This window comes from Podarcis tiliguerta, assembly GCF_965153285.1.
Source record: "Podarcis tiliguerta genome assembly, chromosome: 4".
Taxonomy (NCBI): domain Eukaryota; kingdom Metazoa; phylum Chordata; class Lepidosauria; order Squamata; family Lacertidae; genus Podarcis; species Podarcis tiliguerta.
The window spans coordinates 4,435,887-4,458,682 of NC_139537.1; the positions used below are offsets into that span (position 1 = coordinate 4,435,887).

A 22,796-nucleotide genomic window follows, 5' to 3' on the forward strand; every position below is an offset into this window, starting at 1 on the left:
GTAACTCCCTGCCAATTGACATCAGGCAGATGCCTTCGCCGTTCTTTCCCCCCACTCACACACCTGCTAAAAACAGGTTTTTTTGTGTAGACAAGCCTACCCAGATGTTCAGGAGGTTGATGTGCGTTTTAATCTGCTTTTAGTTCTGTTGTCATTTTAGTTTTTCGAAAGTCTGTAAGTTATCACTGGTAATCTTTCTTATGGGCAATTTTACTGTATTATCTTTCTTGCAAACCACTTTGGGGCTTGGTTTGGTTTTGCAAACAAGCAGTGCATAAATGTTAGGAAACAATAAATAAAATGTCCTCGTGATGTGACATTGCGCAGCGTGGGCTGTGAGCCGGCGCCTCGCAAAGGAAGATTCTGGTGATTCACGCAAGTGAGCCAAATCCCATGCTCACTTGAAAAATTGAGAAAAGGATCTAGGAGTCTTGGTTGACCACAAACTTGACATGGCAGCTAAAAAAGCCAATGCAATTCTGGGCTGCATCAATAGGAGTATAGCATCTAGATCAAGGGAAGTAATAGTGCCACTGTATTCTGCTCTGGTCAGACCTCACCTGGAGTACTGTGTCCAGTTCTGGGCACCACAGTTCAAGAAGGACACTGACAAACTGGAACGCGTCCAGAGGAGGGCAACCAAAATGGTCAAAGGCCTGGAAACGATGCCTTATGAGGAACGGCTAAGGGAGCTGGGCATGTTTAGCCTGGAGAAGAGGAGGTTAAGGGGTGATATGATAGCCATGTTCAAATATATAAAAGGATGTCACATAGGGGAGGGGGAAAGGTTGTTTTCTGCTGCTCCAGAGAAGCGGACACGGAGCAATGGATCCAAACTACAAGAAAGAAGATTCCACCTAAACATTAGGAAGAACTTCCTGACCGTAAGAGCTGTTTGACAGTGGAATTTGCTGCCAAGGAGTGTGGTGGAGTCTCCTTCTTTGGAGGTCTTTAAGCAGAGGCTTGACAACCATATGCCAGGAGTGCTCTGATGGTGTTTCCTGCTTGGCAGGGGGTTGGACTCAATGGCCCTTGTGGTCTCTTCCAACTCTATGATTCTATGATTCTATGATTCTATGAAGGAAGTCCAAGCAGAAAAATGAATTTCCGCACAGGATCCTTAGTTGTGGCGCATTGAAGATTTCTTCCCTGACGTCACGTTGATCCTGCAAGTGAAGCCCTGCGGGGTGCAAAACCATCGTGTGTCTCTATTCCAGCAGTGCCCCCAGTTTGCATCGGAAGGAACATTTGCAGCAATAACCCAAGAAAAATTGCAGGAAAATATCGCTCCATGATTCATGCGAGGATTTCTCTACTGCCATATCAGGGCATTTTGCGATGTTAAAACCCAAATCAGTGTTCTAAAAAAAAGAGACACATAATTAACAAAGAAATCATCTGGACGTCTGGAAGTCAAAAGCCAGGGTGTCTGTCTCATCTCTGCTGGAAGAGTATTCCACAGTCTGGGACCAGCAATACTGAACACCTGATCTCTGGTGCTCTTTGGCATGGTCTCAGTGACTGAGGTCGGATAGAAGGTCTCAGGAAGTTCTTAAATTACTCCAAAACCATCCCTTTCTGTTACCCATTAAAGGTATTATTACTTTTAGTTTCAGGGACGCGGGTGACGCTGCGGTATAAACCACTGGCCTGGCCTGTGTTGCAATTAGTCTATGTTTCCTTTCATTTCATTAAAAAAAATATTTTACAGTTCAGTATAGTTTTGGGCTAAACCACAGAGCCTAGGGCTTGCCGGTCAGAAGGTCGGCAGTTCGAATCCCCGCAATGGGGTGAGCTCCCGTTGCTCTGTCCCAGCTCCTGCCAACCTAGCAGTTCGAAAGCACAAAGTGCAAGTAGATAAATAGGCACCACTGCGGCAGGAAGGTACTGGTAAATGGTGTTTCCATGCACTCTGGTTTCCATCATGGTGTCCCGTTGCGCCAGAATCAGTTTAGTCCTGCTGGCCACATGACCCGGAAAGCTGTCTGTGGACAAATGCCAGCTCCCTTGGCCTGAAAGCGAGATGAGCACCGCAACCCCATAGTCACCTTTGACTGGACTTAACCATCCAGGGGTCCTTGACCTTTTACCTTTTTGACTTTTAGTTTCAATTATACAGTCATACCTCCAGGTTGCATTTTTTGGGGTTATGGACCGCGGAAACCTGGAAGTACTGGAACGGGTTACTTTCGGGTTTCGGTGGTCACGCATGTGCAGAAGCACTAAATCGTGCTTTGCGCATGTGCAGAAGTGTCGAATCACAACCCATGCGCGCACAGACGTGCAGCTGTGGGTTGCGAACATGCATCCTGCATGGATCACATTCGGAACCCGAGTGTCCACTGTATGTCCAGCTGCCCTTTGTCAACAACAAATGGTCACTGTTTTTTTTTTATTGTGGAATATATGCTAGATGGTAATTTATGGACCTACTAGGTATCTAAAGCCATTTGCACATAACACAATATGTATTTTATCAAAGTAATTGTTGAACTGAAATACAATTAAGAAGTATATTAATACTGAAATAATTATTAAGCTCTAACTTAAAATGTAGGCACCCTATATATAGAAATGAGCAAACCAGTGATCATTTAGGGAGCAGGCTAGCAGACGGGGCCCATTACTTATATAAGAGGTCAGCAAACTTTTTCAGCAGGGAGCCGGTCCACTGTCCCTCAGACCTTGTGGGGGGCCGGACTATATTTTTTGGGGGGAGTGAACGAATTCCTATGCCCCACAAATAACCCAGAGATGCATTTTAAATAAAAGCACACATTCTACTCATGCAAAAACACGCTGATTCCTGGACCGCCCGTGGGCTGGATTGAGAAGGCAATTGGGCCATATCCAGCCCCCAGGCCTTAGTTTGCCTACCCATGACTTACACCATAGGAGCCTACACAACACAAAACACTATTGCTGTGTGTAGGTTTTATTTTATTTGTTTTTTATCTTATATTTTAGAAATGTACCTCCAGGTTTTTTTCCCCTTTAAATTGTTTGGCTTAGTAATCTGGCACTGAATGGATCCTATGGCCATGCTGTGGCCCCACATGTTTTTTGGGGAACTACAGGAGAGGAGAGTACAGCTTGTGGGCTTCGCATTACCTTCAGGAGCTTGGATCCGGCCCTGGATCCACTGCTAGCCCTCCTTGCCCTAGCCCTTTCCCCCTCGCAAGCTCAGAGTTTGCAGTCGCATTGAGCGCCATCCCTTCTCTGCGTGGCCTCCCCCGTGCTCTGCTTCAAGGAGGAAAATGCTCCAAGTCAGAACAAGTCGCAGGGAAACTTAATTTGTCGCCCACTCGACGGACAGCCTGCCTGGCACTCGTTCCCCAGCCTTCGAAAGCGGGTCTCGCTTGCGCAGAGACGCCTCAAGAGCCTTCGAAGCGGAGCGCAGATTCCTCTCGCTCTTTTGTACCGGCACGCCTCTCCATCTCAAGGTTGCCAAGGCTTCCCACGTTGATTATCTCGAACAATGATCAGCACTCCCAGCCCAAGACGGAGCCGGCTCGCTTCCGCCTCTTGTCCATTCATTGCCTGCAACCTCTCTGCACCTGCTCCTTCCGTCTCGCGGGCGCAAACGCTCCCCCTGCGAGGATGGCCATTGTGATGCGAACGCTCTCCTCCTCCTTCTTCCTCCACCGCCTCCCGTTCTCACTCTGCAGAGCGCGCCTCTCTCCCTGCCCACTTGAACCCAGTAGATGTCAGCATGGCTCCAGGCTTTCTTTTCCGAAATGAAAAGGCAGCGAGAGATCCGGGCATGTCATGGAATGATGGAGTTGGAAGGGGGTCCCAAGAGTATGGTTACCAGGTTTTTTCCAATGAATCTGGGGTGTTTTTTTGAAGCTGAGTAGCATAGAATCATAGAGTTGGAAGAGACCACAAGGGCCATCAAGGAAGGAAACACCATCAGAGCACTCCTGACATATGGTTGTCAAGCCTCTGCTTAAAGACCTCCAAGGAAGGAGACTCCACCACACTCCTTGGCAGCAAATTCCACTGTCGAACAGCTCTTACTGTCAGGAAGTTCTTCCTAATGTTTAGGTGGAATCTTCTTTCTTGTAGTTTGGATCCATTGCTCCGTGTCCGCTTCTCTGGAGCAGCAGAAAACAACCTTTCTCCCTCCTCTATGTGACGTCCTTTTATATATTTGAACATGGCTATCATATCACCCCTTAACCTCCTCTTCTCTAGGCTAAACATGCCCAGCTCCCTTAGCCGTTCCTCATAAGGCATCGTTTCCAGGCCTTTGACCATTTTGGTTGGCTCTGTGGTTGCCCTCCTCTGGACACATTCCAGTTTGTCAGTGTCCTTCTTGAACTGTGGTGCCCAGAACTGGACACAGTACTCCAGGTGAGGTCTGACCAGAGCAGAATACAGTGGCACTATTACTTCCCTTGATCTAGATGCTATACTCCTATTGATGCAGCCCAGAATTGCATTGGCTTTTTTAGCTGCCGCGTCGCACTGTTGGCTCATGTCAAGTTTGTGGTCAACCAAGACTCCTAGATCCTTTTCACATGTACTACTCTCAAGCCAGGTGCAAAGCCCTGCAAGCAACAGGGAGTCAGGAGCAGGGATGGTGAGGCAAAAGACCCTGGGCCCAAGCACACATGCATGTTGTATAAAGGTGCAAAGCCCTTCTTTTGCATCCTGTAAAACATAAATGCGCAGTTTTTAAAAACCTGGGCAACAGCGTGCCGCTCACCCGTGACTCCCAAGCCTTCCCTGGTCTCCTGCCCCCTTCTCCCATTGTTTTGACAGATTCGGGGGAGGCTCGGGAGTTGCGGCTGACCGGCCATTGCCCAGTTTTTTAAAAAAACTGTGCATTTATGTTTCACAGGGTGCAAAAGATGGGCTTTGCACCTTGCCTGGCAGAGAAACTGTGCACCCACTGCCCCTCCTGGGCAATGGCGCGCCTTCCACCCGAAACTCCTGAGCTTCCCCAGATCAGTCAAAACAAAGGGGGAAGGGGGCAAGAGATCTAAACCTCCGGATGTCCCCAGGTCCCCTTTGGCAGTGGCGGCGGCAGCAAGCAGCTCCTGAAGCCTGCCAGAGCCAAGTGCGCTACCAGGCTGCTCTGAGGCTGCCGCTGCCACGTTTCCCGGGGACAGATTTGCAAAGCCAGGGACTGTCCCCGGGAACTGGGGACGTCTGGTAACCCTACCCAAGAGTCATCTAGTCTGACCCCCCTGCAACGCAGAAAGCACAGCCAAAGCATGTCAAGGGACGTGATCCTCAGATTCAGCACTGCCACCCTCCTGGGCTGGATTAAGTCCTTGAAAGGCCCCAAGCACTGAAAAGATGATATGTGTGATTCGAAATAAAAGCAATATGAAACCAGTCTCTCATGCCAGCCTACCTCGCAGGGCTGTTGCAGGGATCAAATGGCAAGAGGGAGAACCGTGTGGGGCACCTTGAACTCCTGCAGGGCGGGGGGGGAGTCAGGTAGAAATGCAATAATAAAAATAAAAAGCTGGACTTGAGTTCAATAGCACCATTAATATCTCAGCTGGTAAGAGCAGGAGACTCTTAATCTCAAGGTTGTGGATTCCAGTCTCACGTTGGGCAAAAGATTCCTGCACTGTAGGGGGTTGGACTAGATGACCCTCAGTGTCCCTTCCAACTCTACAATTCCATGATTCTACTATTCGCTCCTCTTGCAGCTTCCGGAAGCTGCTATTGAGAGGCACTGCTGCCCCCAAAGCCAGATTAAGGCCCCACAGAATTCAAAATAAAAACAACACTGAACTGTAAAGGATTTTTTTAATGAAATGAAAATGAAACATAGACTAATTGCAACACAGGACAGGGTCTGATTTCATTGCATTATTTTGATTTGCGCTGGACAATGCCCCCTCCCTTCCCGTTTAGGTGGGGATGAGCAATAGTTCTGGTTTTCCCCATGAGTATTCTGATGCTTAAAAAACAAAAAGCAGGCAAACCTCTCCTGCAAAGAGCCACTGCCAGCAGTTATTTAACTGGAGGGAGGGAAATGCCCTTTGCACATGTTCAGAGACACTATCCAGATTCTGGTTCCTGCATCCTGGGCTGGGCCCCAGAATCCAGAACAAATAGCAAAGGCCAAGTCCCTGTTCTGTGTTATTTCACGACAGGCAGTGCAGTGCAATGGTTAGAGACCTGGGAGAGACCCGGGTGCAGATCTCCACTTGGGCATGAAGCTCACTGGCTGTGACCCTGGGGGCCAGTCAGTGCTTCTCAGCCTATCCTACCACACAGGGTTGCTGTGAGCAGTGGCGTAGCGTGGGGGGGTGCAGGGGGGCCGGCCGCACCGGGCACAACACCTGGGGGTTAGGGTTAGGGGGCGCAAATCCACAGGTTAGGGGGTGCAAATCCACAGGTTAGGGGGCGCAAATTACTTGCCTTGCCCCGGGTGCTGACAACCCACGCTACGCCACTGGCTGTGAGCTCCTTGGAAGACAAGCTAGGATAGAAATGCAATAAATGACAAAGTTCTTTCCAAAGAGAAACCTCCCTCTTACCAGCTTTGCAATGCTGCTGTCTCTTCTGTTCCCTTAAAAGGGACATGGGATCCCTGCACCATCATCTCCTCCTCCCCTCCCCCCCCCCCACCCGGCAAATGGATGCATAATAGCCCAGGGAGACTAATGGAGCCTTGGGGACTGACACAGTGGAAGACTCTTCTCCATTAGCTGCAGAAGCAGCCGCTGCTCTGGCGTTAATGGATGCATTTGAATCCTAACAATAATAAAAAGAAAGGATTCTTGCAATGTTCAGTGCAAGAGGAAAAAGCCAGGATGAAAACACGTTGGGAGAGGATCTCAGCTCTTGGGCAGCCCAGAAACTGCAAACATGATCCCACGGCGTGTGGGAACACAGAAAGGGATGCATACAGGTCGCTCTGCCCAAATCACTGCTCAGCCACAGGTCACCGGTTAAACCATGAATTTGCTCCCGCAAAGGCAGGGAATCACAGAACTGCAATGTTGGAAGGAGGTTCAGAGTCATGAAAGCAACCTCTTGCAGAAAAAGGTAGGTTATAAACACATTCAACAGACTGAGGCTGAATCCTGACAAGACAGAAGTACCGTTCTGGGGGGACAGGAGGCGGGCAGGTGGGGAGGACTCCCTGGTCCTGAATGGGGTAACTGTGCCCCAAAAGGACCAGGTGCGCAGCCTGGGAGTCATTTTGGACTCACAGCCGTCCATGGAGGCGCAGGTTAATTCTGTGTCCAGGGCAGCTGTTTATCAGCTCCATCTGGTACGCAGGATAAGACCCTACCTGTCCATGGACTGTCTGGCCAGAGTGGTGCATGCTGGTTATCTCTCGCTTGGGCTACTGAAATGTGCTCTACGTGGGGCTATCTTTGAAGGTGACCCGAAAATTACAACTAAACCAGAATGCGGCAGCTAGACTGGTGACTGGGAGTGGCCGCCGAGACCACATAACAACGGGCCTTCTCGGTGGTGGCACCCGCCCTGTGGAATGCCCTCCCACCAGATGTCAAAGGGAACAACAACTACCAGACTTTTAGAAGACATATGAAGGCAGCCCTGTTTAGGGAAGCTTTTAATGTTTAATAGACTATTGTATTTTAATATTCTGCTGGAAGCCGCCCAGAGTGGCTGGGGAAACCCAGCCAGATGGGCAGGGTATAAATTATTATTATTATTATTATTATTATTAAAAATAGAAGAGGTAAGAAATCTGTCTCCCTCCTCCCCTTCACAATCCTCAGTCAGTATCCTGGCGACAGCCCTTTAGAGAACTCTGATCCCTGCATAGCAGTGGATGCGACTAAATAAAATGTCAGAGACACCATGACACGGGATTCTCCGAGGGTATTTATTAACATTACAAAAAAAGACGACAAGAAGAGGTGTTGCTCTTAAGGAAAGATTCTGCCTGCCCGCTTTTCCCACAGCTTCCCAGCATCAGACGAAGAAGGCAGGGGGTTTTTCCCGGGCCTTAAGCCTCGCTGGCCTCCTCCCTGTCCAAACAGAGGCGGGCGAGAAGCACCCAGCCCTGACATCTCTCTGCACCCAGCGCTGCTGCTTGGCGGCTCTGGCGAGGCTCCTTTGGCCCTCCTCCGTCCACCCGGGTACCAAACAGGAGCACCCGGTCTTGCCGAGGGAGACAGGCAAAAGTTCTCAGCACCCGCAACCCACCAGGTCAAGGCAAAGGGGTTGGCAAAAAGCCACGCGGAGAGAGGCGGACAACAGCATCTCTCTCCTGCCAACTCTCTGAAGTGAGCGCAGGAAGCAGAGATGCTTCTGAATACCAGTCCCTGCAAAGCAAGTGCGCTCTGTGTTCGAATCCTGCTGGCGGCTTCGCCCCGCAAGAGGCATCTGCTTGGTCCTTGCAAGAACAGGATGCAGGACTAGACAAGTCACTGGCCCGATCCGGCAGGATTTCCCTGTGTGATACTGCCAGGAAGCCCTCGGCCGGATCCAAAATGGTCACAGTCCTTTCTGCCCCACTGTTTCTCAGTGAGAACAAAACTGGGTTGGCAAAGCCCTGGAGCACCTCCAGAAAGGGTTCAAAATCCACGCTGCGGCCAGTGGAGGCATCTCACGGTTCCTGAACAATCCAAAAGAAGGAAGATGCCGCGGGCGAGGGACACCTGTGGCTAAAGCCACCAGGACAGGACGGGGGGGCAGGAGCGATGCCGGTTCGGTAGCGAATTTGGCACATGTTGATCAGAGATGCAATGTCCTCCTGGGGTTTGTCTTGGGTTCCCGGGGCTCCTTCTCCAGTCGGCTTATCAATGTCCCAGCCTCCTGAGGACTGTCTCCAGGGCTGTCCTTGAAGAAAGCTCCCTCCTTCCTTTTGGGAGTCCTCGGCTCGGCCTCGCAGGGAGATGGGGAGTCCCTAAAGGGCAGGCTTTGTTCCTGAACATCCCCCCCCTCCCTTCCCTGCTGGACCAGCCAAGGGCTCTTTGTTTCTGGACGGCTCCTTCGCCTCCTTGGACTTTGGCCAACCATCCTGCAGGAGGAAAGAGAGACGATAAATTACACCCAGGAACACGTCCTCCTGTCCTGTACTCTCTACACACCTGTCCTGTACAAAACTAAAAAGACCTGAGGAATGAGATCATCACCCCACTTGTACTAAGCATCCCAGGGCCGCTGCCACAATGCCCTTTCTTCTATCAGATAACAGCAAAGGTTGCTAGATTCATAGCAGGGGCAATCAGAATAAGGGCTACTAACTGACTGCTGATTCAGGAATTTAAATTGTGCTTTTATGTCAAATTTCCTTTTCTGCGTATACTGTAATGCTTTACTGTTGCTATGGCCATTGGCTAATGCGAATAAAGTTTTTTTTCTCTCTCTCTCTGGTTAGCCACTGGGGGAAAGAGGATCCTAGGCTAGGTCTGTTCAGGCAAGGTCTTCTTAACAATACCCCGTCCCCTGGTTGCCATTTGTGCATATACAGTGGTGCCTCGCAAGACGAAAAGAATCCGTTCCGCGAGTCTCTTCGTCTTGCAGTTTTTTCGTCTTGCGAAGCAAGCCCATTAGCGGCTTAGCGGATTAGCGCTATTAGCGGTTTAGCGGCTATTAGCAGCTATTAAAGGCTTAAGGGATTAGCAGATTAGCTGCTAAAAGGCTATTAGAGGCTTTGCGGGCTTAGTGGATCAGCTGTTAAGCGGCTTAGGGATCAGCTGTTAAGCGGCTTAGGGATCAGCTGTTAAGCGGCTTAGCGATCAGCTGTTAAGCGGCTTAGCGGCTTGGGGAAAAGGGGGGGAGGGGGGAAACCCCGCAGGAACTCGCAAGACATTTTCGTCTTGCAAAGCAAGCCCATAGCAAATTCGTTTTGCGAAGCACCTCCAAAACGGAAAACCCTAGCGGGTTTTCCATCTTGCGAGGCATTCGTCTTGCGGGGCACCACTGTACCAGATTTTTTCTACGTTGGTCTGGACAGTGGACTTCAGCTGATGCCCCTAGAAGAGCATTAGTCAATCGCCTTTGTTGTGAAACTGCTCCTGAGCCAGGGTGTTGTGGCTTTTAGAAACCTTTTGGTCAAGAGGACTGAGAGACCTCAGTGGTCCTTTGAAAACCAGGTCTCTTCTCAGCAGCCATGCGGACTGCATGTGGGGGCAAGTTGGCATCCGTGGCCCAGGGAGACAATAGTTACCTGCCATGCTCGGTGTCCGGTTTCATACATCCCGAAGGAGCTGGAGGGGAAAGGAGACAAGCTTAGAAAGGGAGAAGTCACCTTCCTGTCCTCCTGTCTCGCCACCTGGCCCAGGGCGGGGCCTGACAGGCCTCATCAGGACGGCTGCTGTTTCTTGCAGGGTTTCCCCAGCTTGGGTCTCCCTGCTGTGTTTTTGGACTACAACTCCCATCATCCCTAGCTAGTGGAACCAGTGGCCAGGGATGATGGGAACTGTAGTCCAAAAACAGCGGGAGACCCAAGATGGGGAAACCTTGATTCATTGCATTTCCTTTTATATATATATTTATATATATATATTAACATTATATATATATATATTATATTTTATATATGATAATATTTATTAGAAGTTTAATAATTACAGGGGGGGAAGAGAAAAAGAAAGACAACAAAAACCATTAAAAAATTTAACAATCAATACATCAAAAGTAAAATAAAAAAGAAACAGAAAAAAACAGTGCATTAAGGCAACAAAAAGAACAGAAAAATTTAAAAACACATCCAATGTTTCCATATCCTTACTTTTCATTTACTTGTTTCATCGACCTCCTCACACCTCCCTTTTTTGTATTCTAGTTCATAGCTATTTCAGCAAATCCTTTCCAACTTTCTCAAATTTTTGTTCTATAATTAATCTTAACACAATCTAACTTTAAATTTTCCACTTTGGCCCATTGCCAATCAGTTTTCACTTAATTCCTTAAGTTTCTGCTAAAACCATATAACTTCATTCCAGCATTCTTCTAACATTCATTAATTTTGCAATATTTCTGTAAATATACTCTGAATTTTTTCCAGTCTTCTTCCACCGACTCTTCTCTCTGGTCTCGGATTTCCACCCCACCTTTCCTCCACGGAGCTCAAGGTGGCCTAAGTAGTCCTCCTCCTCCTATTATCTTCACAACAACTACCCTGCGAGGTTGGCTGAGAGTGAGTGGCCACGTGTGAGATTCGAACCCCGGTCTCTCCCAGGTCCTAGTCTGACACTCTGACCACTACACCACACTGCCTCTCAAGCCTGTAGGGCTTGCTCTACCAAAGAAATAAGCCAGACCCAGCTATGTGTGTGGTGATCAGGGACAGTAATAATAATAATAATTTATTATTTATATCCCGCCCATCTGGCTGGGTTTCCCCAGCCACTCTGGGCGGCTTCCAACTAAACACTAAAATACAATAGCCTATTAAACATTAAAAGCTTCCCTAAACAGGGCTGCCTTCAGATGTCTTCTAACTGTCAGGTAGTTGGTTTTCTCTTTGAAAAAAATTGACATCTGGTGGGAGGGCATTCCACAGGGCGGGCGCCACCACCGAGAAGGCCCTCTGCCTGGTTCTCTGTAACTTGGCTTCTCGCAAGGAGGGAACCGCCAGAAGGCCCTTGGAGCTGGACCTCAGTGTCCTGGCAGAACGATGGGGGTGGAGACGCTCCTTCAGATATACTGGACCGAGACCATTTAGGGCTTTAAAGGTCAGCACCAACACTTTGAATTGGGCTCGGAAACATACTGGGAGCCAGTGTAGGTCGTTCAAGACCGGTGTTATGTGGTCTCAGCAGCCGCTCCCAGTCACCAGTCTAGCTGCCGCATTCTGGATTAGTTGCAGTTTCCGGGTCACCTTCAAAGGTAGCCCCACGTAGAGCGCATTGCAGTAGTCCAAGCGGGAGATAACCAGAGCATGCACCACTCTGGCGAGACAGTCTGCGGGCAGGGAGGGTCTCAGCCTGTGCACCAGATGGAGCCGGTAAACAGCTGCCCTGAGCACAGAATTGACGCTGGCTTCTTAGAGCAAAAAAGCAGAGCGCGGACGTCTCTGCTGGGGTATTGCCAACAAGGATGCAGAGCTGAGCAGCCTCCCCTCGCCTGCTGCCCGCCCCCCAGGTGCCTAGCGCCCAGCAGAATGCAGGCAACCTGTGCCCAAAGGCAGCACCTGTGTGTTGCCCTCACCGTCAGCGGGTCGGCTGCGAAGGCCGCAACGCTGTTCCTCATCTCGCTCTCGTTGCCTCGCAGAGGGATCAGGGAGATGTTCCCCAGCCGGGAATCGTGCTGCATCCTGGACGCCCGAACCTTGGAGGACTCTGGCGGCCAGATGTTCCCGCCGTGCTGGGAAAGCCAGAGGGGGAGGAAGAGGTCACAAGGAGCACAAGAAGGGACAAGGTGGACCAGGCCCGGCGGCTAGTCGCAGGTCAGTTCTCCCCCTCCTGCTCCACCCTCATAGAATCCTAGCATTGTAGAGTTGGGAAGGACCCCAGAGGCCATCTAGCCCACCCCCCTCCGACAACCCTGCGAGGTAGGTCAGGCCGAGACCCCTCCACTTACCTGCACAGAGAGGAAGGTGGCAAACCAGCCCCGCAACTCCATCTGCGTGTCACAGCAGAGATACCTGTGGGGGGTGGGGAGATAATAATAATAATAATAATAATAATAATAATAATAATAATAATAATAAATTCTTTATACCCTGCTCTCCCAGGCCAGAGCTGGGCTCAGGGCAGCTAACATCAATAAAATTTCAGTAAAAACATAATAAGAAGCAAAAAAGAAAAAGAAAAAACAATTTAAAATACAGATTAAAATGCAATTTAAAATGCAGCCTCATTTTAAAAGTCAAAACCGTAAGGGGAGGGAAACATAAGGGTCAGAGTGAGTCCAAACCAAAACAGGTTTGTCTTGCTTGGTACTCAAACGCCTTGGTTCTCAAATGCCAAAAACCAAGAAGTGAGTGCTCTGGTTTTTAAACGTTTTTCGGAAGCCGAACGTCCGACGCAGCTGTCAGCTATTGTTTCCGGGGTGCCTGCACCAATCAGAAGCTTTGCCTTGGTTTTCGAACATTTTGGATATCAAACGGATTTCCGGAACGGATTAAGTTTGGGGCTTTTGTTTTTGCTATTTATTTTGTGTTTTTGTTTTTGACAAATTTGTTTCTGTGACTGTATGGAATCCGGTTCAGCTACTGATTGGTTGATTGATTGATTGATTGATTGATTGATTGTACGACTGCGGAAATGAATAAAAGCCCCCCATCCAAACATCATCAGTGCAGGTAAGAAAAAAATATTATTATTATTATCATCTACAATACTATCTACTATCTCATTTATTTTATAGTATAGTACATTGATTATTGCTTTCATTTTACTACGTTAGGTAGTAAAATCCATGTTAAATTGCTGTTTTAGGGGTTGTTTTTAAAAGTCTGGAATGGATTAATCCATTTTGCATTACTTTCTATGGGAAAGCGTGCCCTGGTTTTGGAACGGACTTCTGGAATGGATTAAGTTTGAGAATCAAAGTAAGGTGAAGGGTAAAGGGACCCCTGACCATTAGGTCCAGTCGTGGACGACTCTAGGGTTGAGGCGCTCATCTCGCTTTATTGGCCGAGGGAGCCGGTGTACAGCTTCCGGGTCATGTGGCCAGCATGACTAAGCCACTTCTGGCGAAACCAGAGCAGCGCACGGAAACACCATTTGCCTTCCCGCCGGAGTGGTCCCTAGTTATCTACTTGCACTTTGACGTGCTTTCGAACTGCTAGGTTGGCAGGAGCTGGGACCGAACCAACGGGAGCTCAAACCCATCGCGGGGATTCGAACCGCCGACCTTCTGATCGGCATGTCCTAGGCTCTGTGGTTTAACCCACATTATTACTGTTTCTATTTATTTATACCTTGCTTTTCCCCATGTCGGGGACTTGAGGTGGCTCACAGAATAGATAAAACCTTGGGGGGGGGGGGGAATCATTACAAAATGAAAAGGAGGAAGGGATGTATCTGGGATTGTGCCCAGCATCCCTTGCCTTCGAAAAAAGGCTGTCTGCCTACCAAACTTTTCCGAAAGCCATAAATTATTGCTGCCCATTTTTCTTAAATTTTATTGATTTATTTTTTCCTGTAAACCACTCTGATCCACCACCCCCGGCCAGGCGGCATATAAATTTTACGAAATAAATAAAAAGGAATTCCCCCAGCTTTTATCGCAATGGGATGGGCTGGAAACAAACAAGCCAAAAACCACAGTTGTGGGTCTGACCCCCAACGAGCCGCTTACCATTGCTGCTTCTCCAGCTTCTCGTTCTCAAAGAAGACGGTGAACCCCCAGCTGGAAGAGAGGGAGCGAGGAAGAGTCAAAAGGAGAGCAAGCCAGAAAAAGCACCAGCCGCCTCCATCCCATTTTTGGGCTGCCTCAGGGGAAATGGTTCCTTGGGGTTTCAGTGTTTCCCCAGGTTAAGCAGGTGGGCAGGGAAGGTTACACACATTTACAGAATCACGGAACTGTACAGCTGGATGGGACCTCCAAAAAATTTTATTATTATTATCTGAGCAGCATCCCGAAGGTCCCTGGTCCAACATGGTGTCTCCCGGAAGGGCTGAAAACTCACCCCACAGCCCACCACCAATGCCCACACTTCAAATCCCGCCATCACGCAACAGAGCACATCTTTGAACATCAGTTCCAGCTCCTAGAATCATAGAATCATAGAGTTGGAAGAGACCACAAGGGCCATCGAGTCCAAGCCCCTGCCAAGCAGGAAACACCATCAGAGCACTCCTGACATATGGTTGTCAAGCCTCTGCTTAAAGACCTCCAAAGAAGGAGACTCCACCACACTCCTTGGCAGCAAATTCCACTGTCGAACAGCTCTTACTGTCAGGAAGTTCTTCCTAATGTTTAGGTGGAATCTTCTTTCTTGTAGTTTGGATCCATTGCTCCGTGTCCGCTTCTCTGGAGCAGCAGAAAACAACCTTTCTCCCTCCTCTATATGACATCCTTTTATATATTTGAACATGGCTATCATATCACCCCTTAACATCCTCTTCTCCAGGCTAAACATGCCCAGCTCCCTTAGCCGTTCCTCATAAGGCATCGTTTCCAGGCCTTTGACCATTTTGGTTGCCCTCCTCTGGACACGTTCCAGTTTGTCAGTGTCCTTCTTGAACTGTGGTGCCCAGAACTGGACACAGTACTCCAGGTGAGGTCTGACCAGAGCAGAATACAGTGGCACTATTACTTCCCTTGAAGCATCACACCTTACTTCCTCTCTGAAGCATCACACCTCCTCTTTGCGATCAGCCCTAATAGGCAGCAACTGCAGCAAAATCAGGGTCCTTTCTTCAGCTGAGAGCCCTGTGGGTGTTTTTCCCCAGACCCTCAAAACTTTCCCCCAGATGGAGAAACCCTGTGCTCAGCTGGTACCACTTAACAGAGCTGTGCGTCTTGCGAAGCAGGTTTGCCACCTGGCGGCCAAAGGCAGGTTTTGCATGAGCTCAAGAAGAACAGGTAAGCAGAGCCTGCAGGATCAGGCCAGGGGCCCAACCAGCCCAGCCTCCTGTTCTCGCGGTGCAAAACCCGCAGGCAGATCCAGGCCCAAGAACGGCTCTCCCCTCCTGTGGTTTCCGGTAACTGATGTTGAGAAGCATTGCTGTCTCTGACTGTGGAGGCAGAGTGTGGCCCTTGATAGCCCTCTCCTCCCGAGCCTCTTTTAAAGTCGTCCTAGTTGTTGGCCATCGCTGTGGCAGAGAGTTCCACAGTCTAACTCTGCACTGCACAAGGAAGGTTTTTTTCTTTTATTGGCTCTGAATCTTCCAAACTGGCAGGAAGGAGTCGGGGGGGGGGGGGAGTCCATAGGCACAGCCAGGATTTATGTTTCGGGGGGGGGGGACAGAACCGAGCTATCTGTGACGCAATTGGTCAGTTTGTTACCGTATTTTTCGCCCTATTGGACGCACCGGCCCATAGGGCGCACCTAGTTTTCAGGGGGGGAAATCAAGGAAAAAAATATGACACGCCCCCCCCCGCAGCTCTGGGAACAGCGGACAGGCTGCACACAGCCTGTGCGCTACTCCAAGACCTTCTCCCTGCTTTTGCGGGAGGTGGTGGAATTCCCCCACCTCCCGCAAAAGCCTACAGGAGCCGTGCGCAACTTCTACGGGCTTTTCAACCAGGAGGGAAAAGGGACTGAAACGGCCAGTCAGTCCCTTCTCCCTCCTCGGGGAAAAGCCCCCAAGAGGGACACACTCTTCAAAGGGTGCGCGGCTCCTGCGGGCTTTTCTACGAGGTGGGGGAATTTTCTACGAGGTGGGGGAATTCCCCCACCTCCTAGAAAAGCCAGCAGAAGCCGCAGAGCTCCTTTAAGGAGTGCACGGCTTTTGCCTGCTTTTCTGGGAGGTGGGGGAATTCCCCCATCTCCCGCAAAAGCCCACAGGAGGGCTGGAGAGTAGCGGGATGGCGTCACATGCCTTTCCGCTGCCCCCCATCCTCTGGGGCTGGCCATGGGGGAAGCGCTGCTTTCCCCACCGCCAGCCTCAAAGACCAGACTCTCCTGGGTTCAGTGAAAGCAACGCGAAGCCTCCGGAGCGCAGGCTTCAGAGGCTTCGCATTGCTAACGCTGAAGCCAAGGAGCCTGCATTCGCCCCATAAGACGCACACACATTTCCCCTTCATTTTTGGAGGGGGAAAAGTGCGTCTTATAGGGAGAAAAATACGGTAAGTATTTTTATGTATTAATGTATTGCCTCTCTGGCTACGGCTATGCCAGAGTCCAGAAACATTTGGAGGGTTATAGACTCATGGACTCAGGCAGAGATGCAGGAGGCACTCCTCTGAATATGGTGCTGATGAGAATATTATTATTATTACTATTACTATTATTATTAATCCCCCATGCATCCAACTAAGTTGCTGCAGTCACTCTGGGATGCTTCACGCACAACACATAAACATAACGAAACATTGCCATGGGCTTCAGGGGGTTGGACTAGATGAGCCTTGGGGTTCCCTCTAAAATTCTCTGATTCGGTGATCCTGAAGGTTCTGGAAGCGGATCTTTTGAGGAAGAAGGGTCAGGCGCGCTGACAAAAATTCAGCCCGGATAAAGGGGTGTCCAGCCAGGATGAGACTGGCATAGATGAAGAGGCAGCGGAACTTGAACCCAGAGCAGACACTCACCAGCTCGGAGGACGGACTTTCTTCTTTATTCCCAGGTAGATCTTCAGGTTCTTCACTGGCCATTCTTTCTCTGGTTTGTGGCTCTGGAGAAGAACAAGAAGAGTGAGAGAGCAGAAAGGGAACTTACAATTCTGTGACTCATCGGCACAAAATTGTAGCGCTGGAAGGGACCCCAGGGGTCATCTAGTCCAACCCCCTGCAATGCAGAAATCACGGTTAAAGAATCCCTAACAGGTGCCCATCCAACCTCAGCTTAAAAACCTCCAACGGAGGATTGAACCTGTGAGCTCTGTATTTAAACCCCCATAAACGTACTATTCCTTCCCTTGACCTGGACATTAGACTTCTGTTGATGCAGCCCAGAATAGTATTAGCTTTTTTTGCTGCTGCAACGCGCTGTTGCCTCATGTTCAGCTTGTGGTCCACTGAGACCCCTCAATCCTGTTCACATGCAAGCCAGGGGTGTCCCCCAATCTTACATTTGCACATCTGGTTCTTCCTGCCCCGACTGAAATCCATTTGGTTCGTTTTGGCCCAGCTCCCTGACCTGTCCAGGTCACCTTGGATCCTGGTTCTGCCTTCTGTGGAGTTACAGTGAAACCTTGGTTCTCGAACTTCATCCGAAACCATTTGAAAGCCAAGGCGCTACTTCCTATCGGCTGCAGGAGCTTCCTGCACTCAATAAGAAGCCGCATCGGACGTTTGGCTTCTGAAAAATGTCCGAAAACCGGAACACTTACTTCAAGGTTTTTGGCGTTCAGGAGCCAAACGTACGAGTACCAAGGCGTTCGAGAACCAAGGTACGACTGCAGTTACCCCTCTGAGTTTGATGTCACCTGCAAATCAGACGAGCATCCCCAAATCCCAAGAGCCAAACCTCAGAAGCCAGTGGCGTAGCGTGGGTTGTCAGCACCCGGGGCAAGGCAAGTAATTTGCGCCCCCTAACCCGTGGATTTGCGCCCCCTAACCTGTGGATTTGCGCCCCCTAACCCTAACCCCCAGATGTTGTGCCCGGTGCGGCCGGCCCCCCCTGCACTCCCCACGCTACGCCACTGTCAGAAGCAGACTCTAACCCCTAGTCTACGTTGGTACTGTGCTGTCAACGCCGGGATTTGAGGCAGGATTTAATCTTAGAACTGGGGTCAGCAAACTTACCGTGCCTCATGCCGGTGTCTCCAGCACCAATCACACGCTATTTCCGGTGCACTTCTGGGTCGGAGGAGCACTGGAAATAGCTTGTGCGCATGTGCACGGGCCTCCTCCGACCCGGATGTGGAGCGGAAATAACTCTTACACATGCGCGCAAGCTATTTCCGGTGCTCCTTCAACCTGGAAGTGGGCAGCTGTGCAGCGCAGCACAGGTAAAAGCGGGTAGCCGCAGTAGCCGCAGGCCGGATAAATGAGTCCCTCGGGCCTTATCCGGCCCACGGGCCTTAGTTTGGGGACGCCTGTCTTAGACATATTAGGGGGTGCACTGGGGATTGAACCCAGGACGGTTTGCATAATAATAATAATTAATAATTTATTATTTATACCCCGCCCATCTGGCTGGGTTGTCCCAGCCACTCTGGGTGGCTTCCAACAAAATAATAAAATACAAATACTAAAAGCCTCCCTGAACAGGGCTGCCTTCAAAAAGTCAGACAGTTGTCTATCTCCTTGACATCTGGTGGGAGGGTGTTCCATGGGGTGGGCACTGTTGGGATACTGCCAGGGAGACAAAGTCCATCATGACTCCACGTCGTCTCCGGACGTCCATTGATCTCCCGTAGACACGCAGTATCAGCAATTAGCGACACAAGCTCCAGAAATAGCTTGCCACATTCCAGAGCCGATGCACGCTCTATCAGCAGATACCGCACAGTGAAAGATGCACTCAGGAGAGCATTATTTACAAGTTTATTTCTGCGTTGATCAGAATAAAGAAAAACATGACTGCCTGCTTCAGTGTTCCGGCAGAGAGAGACGAAAACAAAGACACAACAGAAACATCCTGTGAAACAGGAAATACGCAGACTCTGTGACTGTCAAAGCCTGCTCCCTTTTAAGGTGGAACGGAAATATCCTAACAGGCACCACCACCGAGAAGGCCCTCGGAGCTGGACCTCAGTGTCCAGGCAGAATGATGGGGGTGGAGACGCTCCTTCAGGTCTACTGGACCGAGGCCGTTTAGGGCTTTCAAGGTCAGCACCAACACTTTGAACTGTGCTCGGAAACGTACTGGGAGCCAATGTAGGTCTTTCGAGACCGGTGCTGACTTGAGCTCTTCCCCCAATTGCAAAATGGAAATCAAGTGTCTGGGAGTCACCATGGCCTCTGCCAGCCACATAATGTGGCCAAGACTCTCAAAACAGGCAGACGACGGGGCTGGCGCCCGGAGAGGGTTGTCAAGGGGACCTCTGCACGTACCCGGACTTCCTTGTAGAGGCGCAGGCAGCTGCTGTTGAGGATGAAATATCGGTCGTGGAAGCCGGTGCTGAGCCCCATGCCCAGCACGTTCTTCTCCTCCCGGAACTTCATCATGCCATGCTTGCTGTCGCCCACCTTGCTGGCTGGGGAAGAACAAAGGCATCAGGACGCTGGGGGGGGGGGGAGCCAAGGGCCTGAGGACTAGCGCCATGGCAAGGCTTATGGGGGCAATGGAGGAGGGAGGTGACGGGTGCTGGTTAGCAATTGCTGAAGGGCAAGTCCGTAGGTTAAAAGTGAGGGGTCATGAAATTGCTGGATTTCAAGGGACCACGAGGATTATAAAGTCCCAGCCCCTGCAACGCAGGAATCTTTTGCCCAACACAGGTCTCGAACCCACAACCCTGAGGTTAAGAGTCTCATGCTCTTCATATGGAAATGTAATTGAGTATTTCTTTTCATTCACATTTTTGGATGGATTCCACCCCTCCCCAATTGATTTTTGATTCTTGGTTTTATTGTTATTTACACTTTATACTGTATTTTATGCTGTTAAGTGTTTTAAATTTGTTGTTAGCTGCCCTGAGCCTGGTTTCCTGAACCGGGAAGGGCGGGGTATAAATAAAAAAGTATTATTATTTTCCTCCCCCCCCCTTTTCTTCTTTACACCACTTTTTACAAATGAAATTCTTCTAATAAAAGATCCATAATAAAAAACAGTCTCATGTTCTACCAACTGAGCTATCCCTTGGGGGTTTTTTGGGGGGAGGAGATCAGCTCCCCCGTTCCCCTGCCCTCAAACGGGTGCAATGCAACACAGAGGCTAGCAGGCTTGTTGTGGGAGCCACACGGCGGTCGTCCCCTGTTGTCCATTGCTAGCATTTGGGACTCAGAGGTATACTGCTCCCAGCTCTGGAGGCTCCATTAGTTAAGAGCCACTGAGGTACCTTCTCTTTATTCACTCTGAAAAACATGTCCAATTCCCCCTTCTTAAAGATACCGAAAGCTGGGTTTGGCAAACTGCCCTTCCTGAAACGATAGCTCATAAATTAAACGTCATCTAAAAGCTCAAATTACTGCCGTTGTTTTATTGATTATAGGTTAGAAATTATTTATTATAATTGGTAAGAGTGGATTTCAGTTTAATTTTATATACTATTGAGCATTACTCTATACTATTCTAATGGATTGTTGAATATTATTTTATTTGAAGCAAGTTGCTTATTTTAAAGTTATGTTTTATTATCACATTTTTGTATTGGATTAGATTGTTATAAGGTGTACATTCTTTGTTTCTTCGGCTTGCAAACCGCCTTGGGTATTGCAAAATAGAAAGACGGTACACAAATAAAAAGTGATGATGATGACTAGACTTTTTAAAAAATTACCGTACTTTTCCATGTACAATACTTTTCTTTTTTTTTTACTCTAAAATAAAGCTCAAAATCTGGGCTCGCCTTATACACAGATAGTATCTACCACCCCCTTTCTTAAATCGGAGTTCCCAAAAATAGGGGGTGTCTTATAGACGGAAAAATACGGTATGCCGTGATTTATTTCTTAGACAAATCTTCACTGAGGGGTGCTCAGTGACACTTCCTCTATGCCAGGCAGCAGTTTACAAACTTCAATCATAACACCACTTATTTGCCTTTTCCCTAAACTGAAAAGTCCCAAACGCTGAAACCTTTCCCTGTAGGGGAATCTGTACAGTGGTATTTCATGCATTGCGACCTGCTATTATTTTCACTGAGGGTAGTTTCATAATTCTTGACTGCAATTGCTATGAGTTACCGTATTTTTCGCTCTATAAGACGCACCAGACCACAAGACGCACCTAGTTTTTGGAGGAGGAAAACAAGAAAAAAAATATTCTGAATCTCAGAAGCCCGAACAGCAAGAGGGATCGCTGCGCAGTGAAAGCAGCGATCTCTCTTGCTGTTCTGGCTTCTGGGATAGCTGCGCAGCCTGCATTCGCTCCATAAGACGTACACACATTTCCCCTTACTTTTTAGGAGGGGAAAAGTGAGTCTTATAGAGCAAAAAATATGGCAATTTCAGTTCAATTGCTGTTTGCCAATATTTTGAGACTTCATTACATTGTGTACTATTGTAACCTAGTGGATTATTGAACATTACGTCGTTCGATACAAGTTCTTTATTTTAAAATTATGACATCGTTATATTGGGTCAGATTATTACAAGACGGGTGATCTTTGCTGTCTGTTTTGCTGACGCAAACCCCATGTGTATAGTAATAAGAGAAAAGAGGCAGAGTGGAACCTCGGTTCTCAAACGTCATCCGTTCCGGAAGACCGTTTGACTTCTGGAACGTTCGAAAACTGAGGCGCAAAGGGCAGCCTGCAAATTCAATAGAGAAAATTGAAAAATAACTCAGCGGAAGCCATTTGAAAATGGAAGAATTTACTTCCGGGTTTTCAGCCTTTGGGTTCCGAAACTATTCGAGAACCGAGGGACCACTGTATACAAATTAAAAGCGGGTAAATGAAATGAAAGAACGGTCTTTTGATAGGGGCAGTTTTGTTTCCAGCTCCTTTCCTAACGATCCCTAGCCTGGAATTTGCTGCACCCCGGGGTTCATGTCTTCTGCGTGCTCTCTGTTACAAACCCTGGGGTCTCGCTCCTGGTCGGTGCCCAGCTCTGCCCCTTCCCCCTGGGTGGCAATGGGCTTCCTCTGCCCCTGCCTACCTACCTAGATAGAGCAGCATGTTCTCCATCGAGAGCTGCTTTTTCACCACCAGGTAGCTGTCCTTGCCCAGGCTGTGCAAGATGGGAAGCACCTTCTCGCTGTAGTGCAAAGGCCGTTCTGCGTGCGAGAGAGAAAAAGAGGCTAAATTAGACTTTCCAAGGAGAAAATACAGAGAGGGGGGGAGTGGCAGAAAAACATATGATATGGATATACAGGCATCCCACTGCAGCAGTGCTAGAAACTCAGATGTATAAGCTTTGTTGTTGTTTAGTCGTTTAGCCGTGTCCGACTCTTTGTGTCCCCATGGACCAGAGCACGCCAGGCACTCCTGTCTTCCACTGCCTCCCGCAGTTTGGTCAGACTCATGCTGGTAGCTTCGAGAACACTGTCCAGCCATCTCGTCCTCTGTCATCCCCTTCTCCATGTGCCCTCCATCTTTCCCAACATCAGGGTCTTTTCCAGGGAGTCTTCTCTTCTCATCAGGTGGCCAAAGTATTGGAGCCTCAGCTTCAGGATCTGTCCTTCCAGTGAGCACTTGGGGCTGATTTCCTTCAGAATGGAGAGGTTAGATCTTCTT

General features: G+C 49.1%; 2 protein-coding genes across 20 annotated transcripts in view; one reads left to right on the plus strand and one right to left on the minus strand.

Moving 5' to 3' along the window:
* The window catches only part of LOC310676834 (tigger transposable element-derived protein 1-like), a gene marked incomplete at its 3' end in the record, with an annotated part of 1,439,559 nt that overhangs the window by 54,884 nt on the left and 1,361,879 nt on the right, over positions 1-22,796 (plus strand). The gene's annotated exons all lie outside the window — the stretch shown is intronic.
* ARAP1 (ArfGAP with RhoGAP domain, ankyrin repeat and PH domain 1) overlaps positions 7,818-22,796 on the minus strand; it is a 156,110-nt gene continuing 141,131 nt past the window's right edge. For 17 of the 19 annotated variants that reach the window (XM_083436072.1, XM_083436059.1, XM_083436069.1 and 14 more), the window contains 8 exons: positions 22,223-22,336; positions 19,513-19,655; positions 17,104-17,186; positions 14,206-14,256; positions 12,481-12,544; positions 12,109-12,264; positions 10,124-10,163; positions 7,818-8,971 (listed from right to left, as the gene is read on the minus strand). In XM_083436072.1, the coding sequence (XP_083292198.1) occupies positions 10,146-10,163; positions 12,109-12,264; positions 12,481-12,544; positions 14,206-14,256; positions 17,104-17,186; positions 19,513-19,655; positions 22,223-22,336 (629 nt within the window). In that variant the 3' untranslated portion in view covers positions 7,818-8,971; positions 10,124-10,145. The remainder of the gene's footprint in view (positions 8,972-10,123; positions 10,164-12,108; positions 12,265-12,480; positions 12,545-14,205; positions 14,257-17,103; positions 17,187-19,512; positions 19,656-22,222; positions 22,337-22,796) is intronic. The other 2 variants (XR_014510164.1, XR_014510165.1) reach the window with 1 other exon arrangement.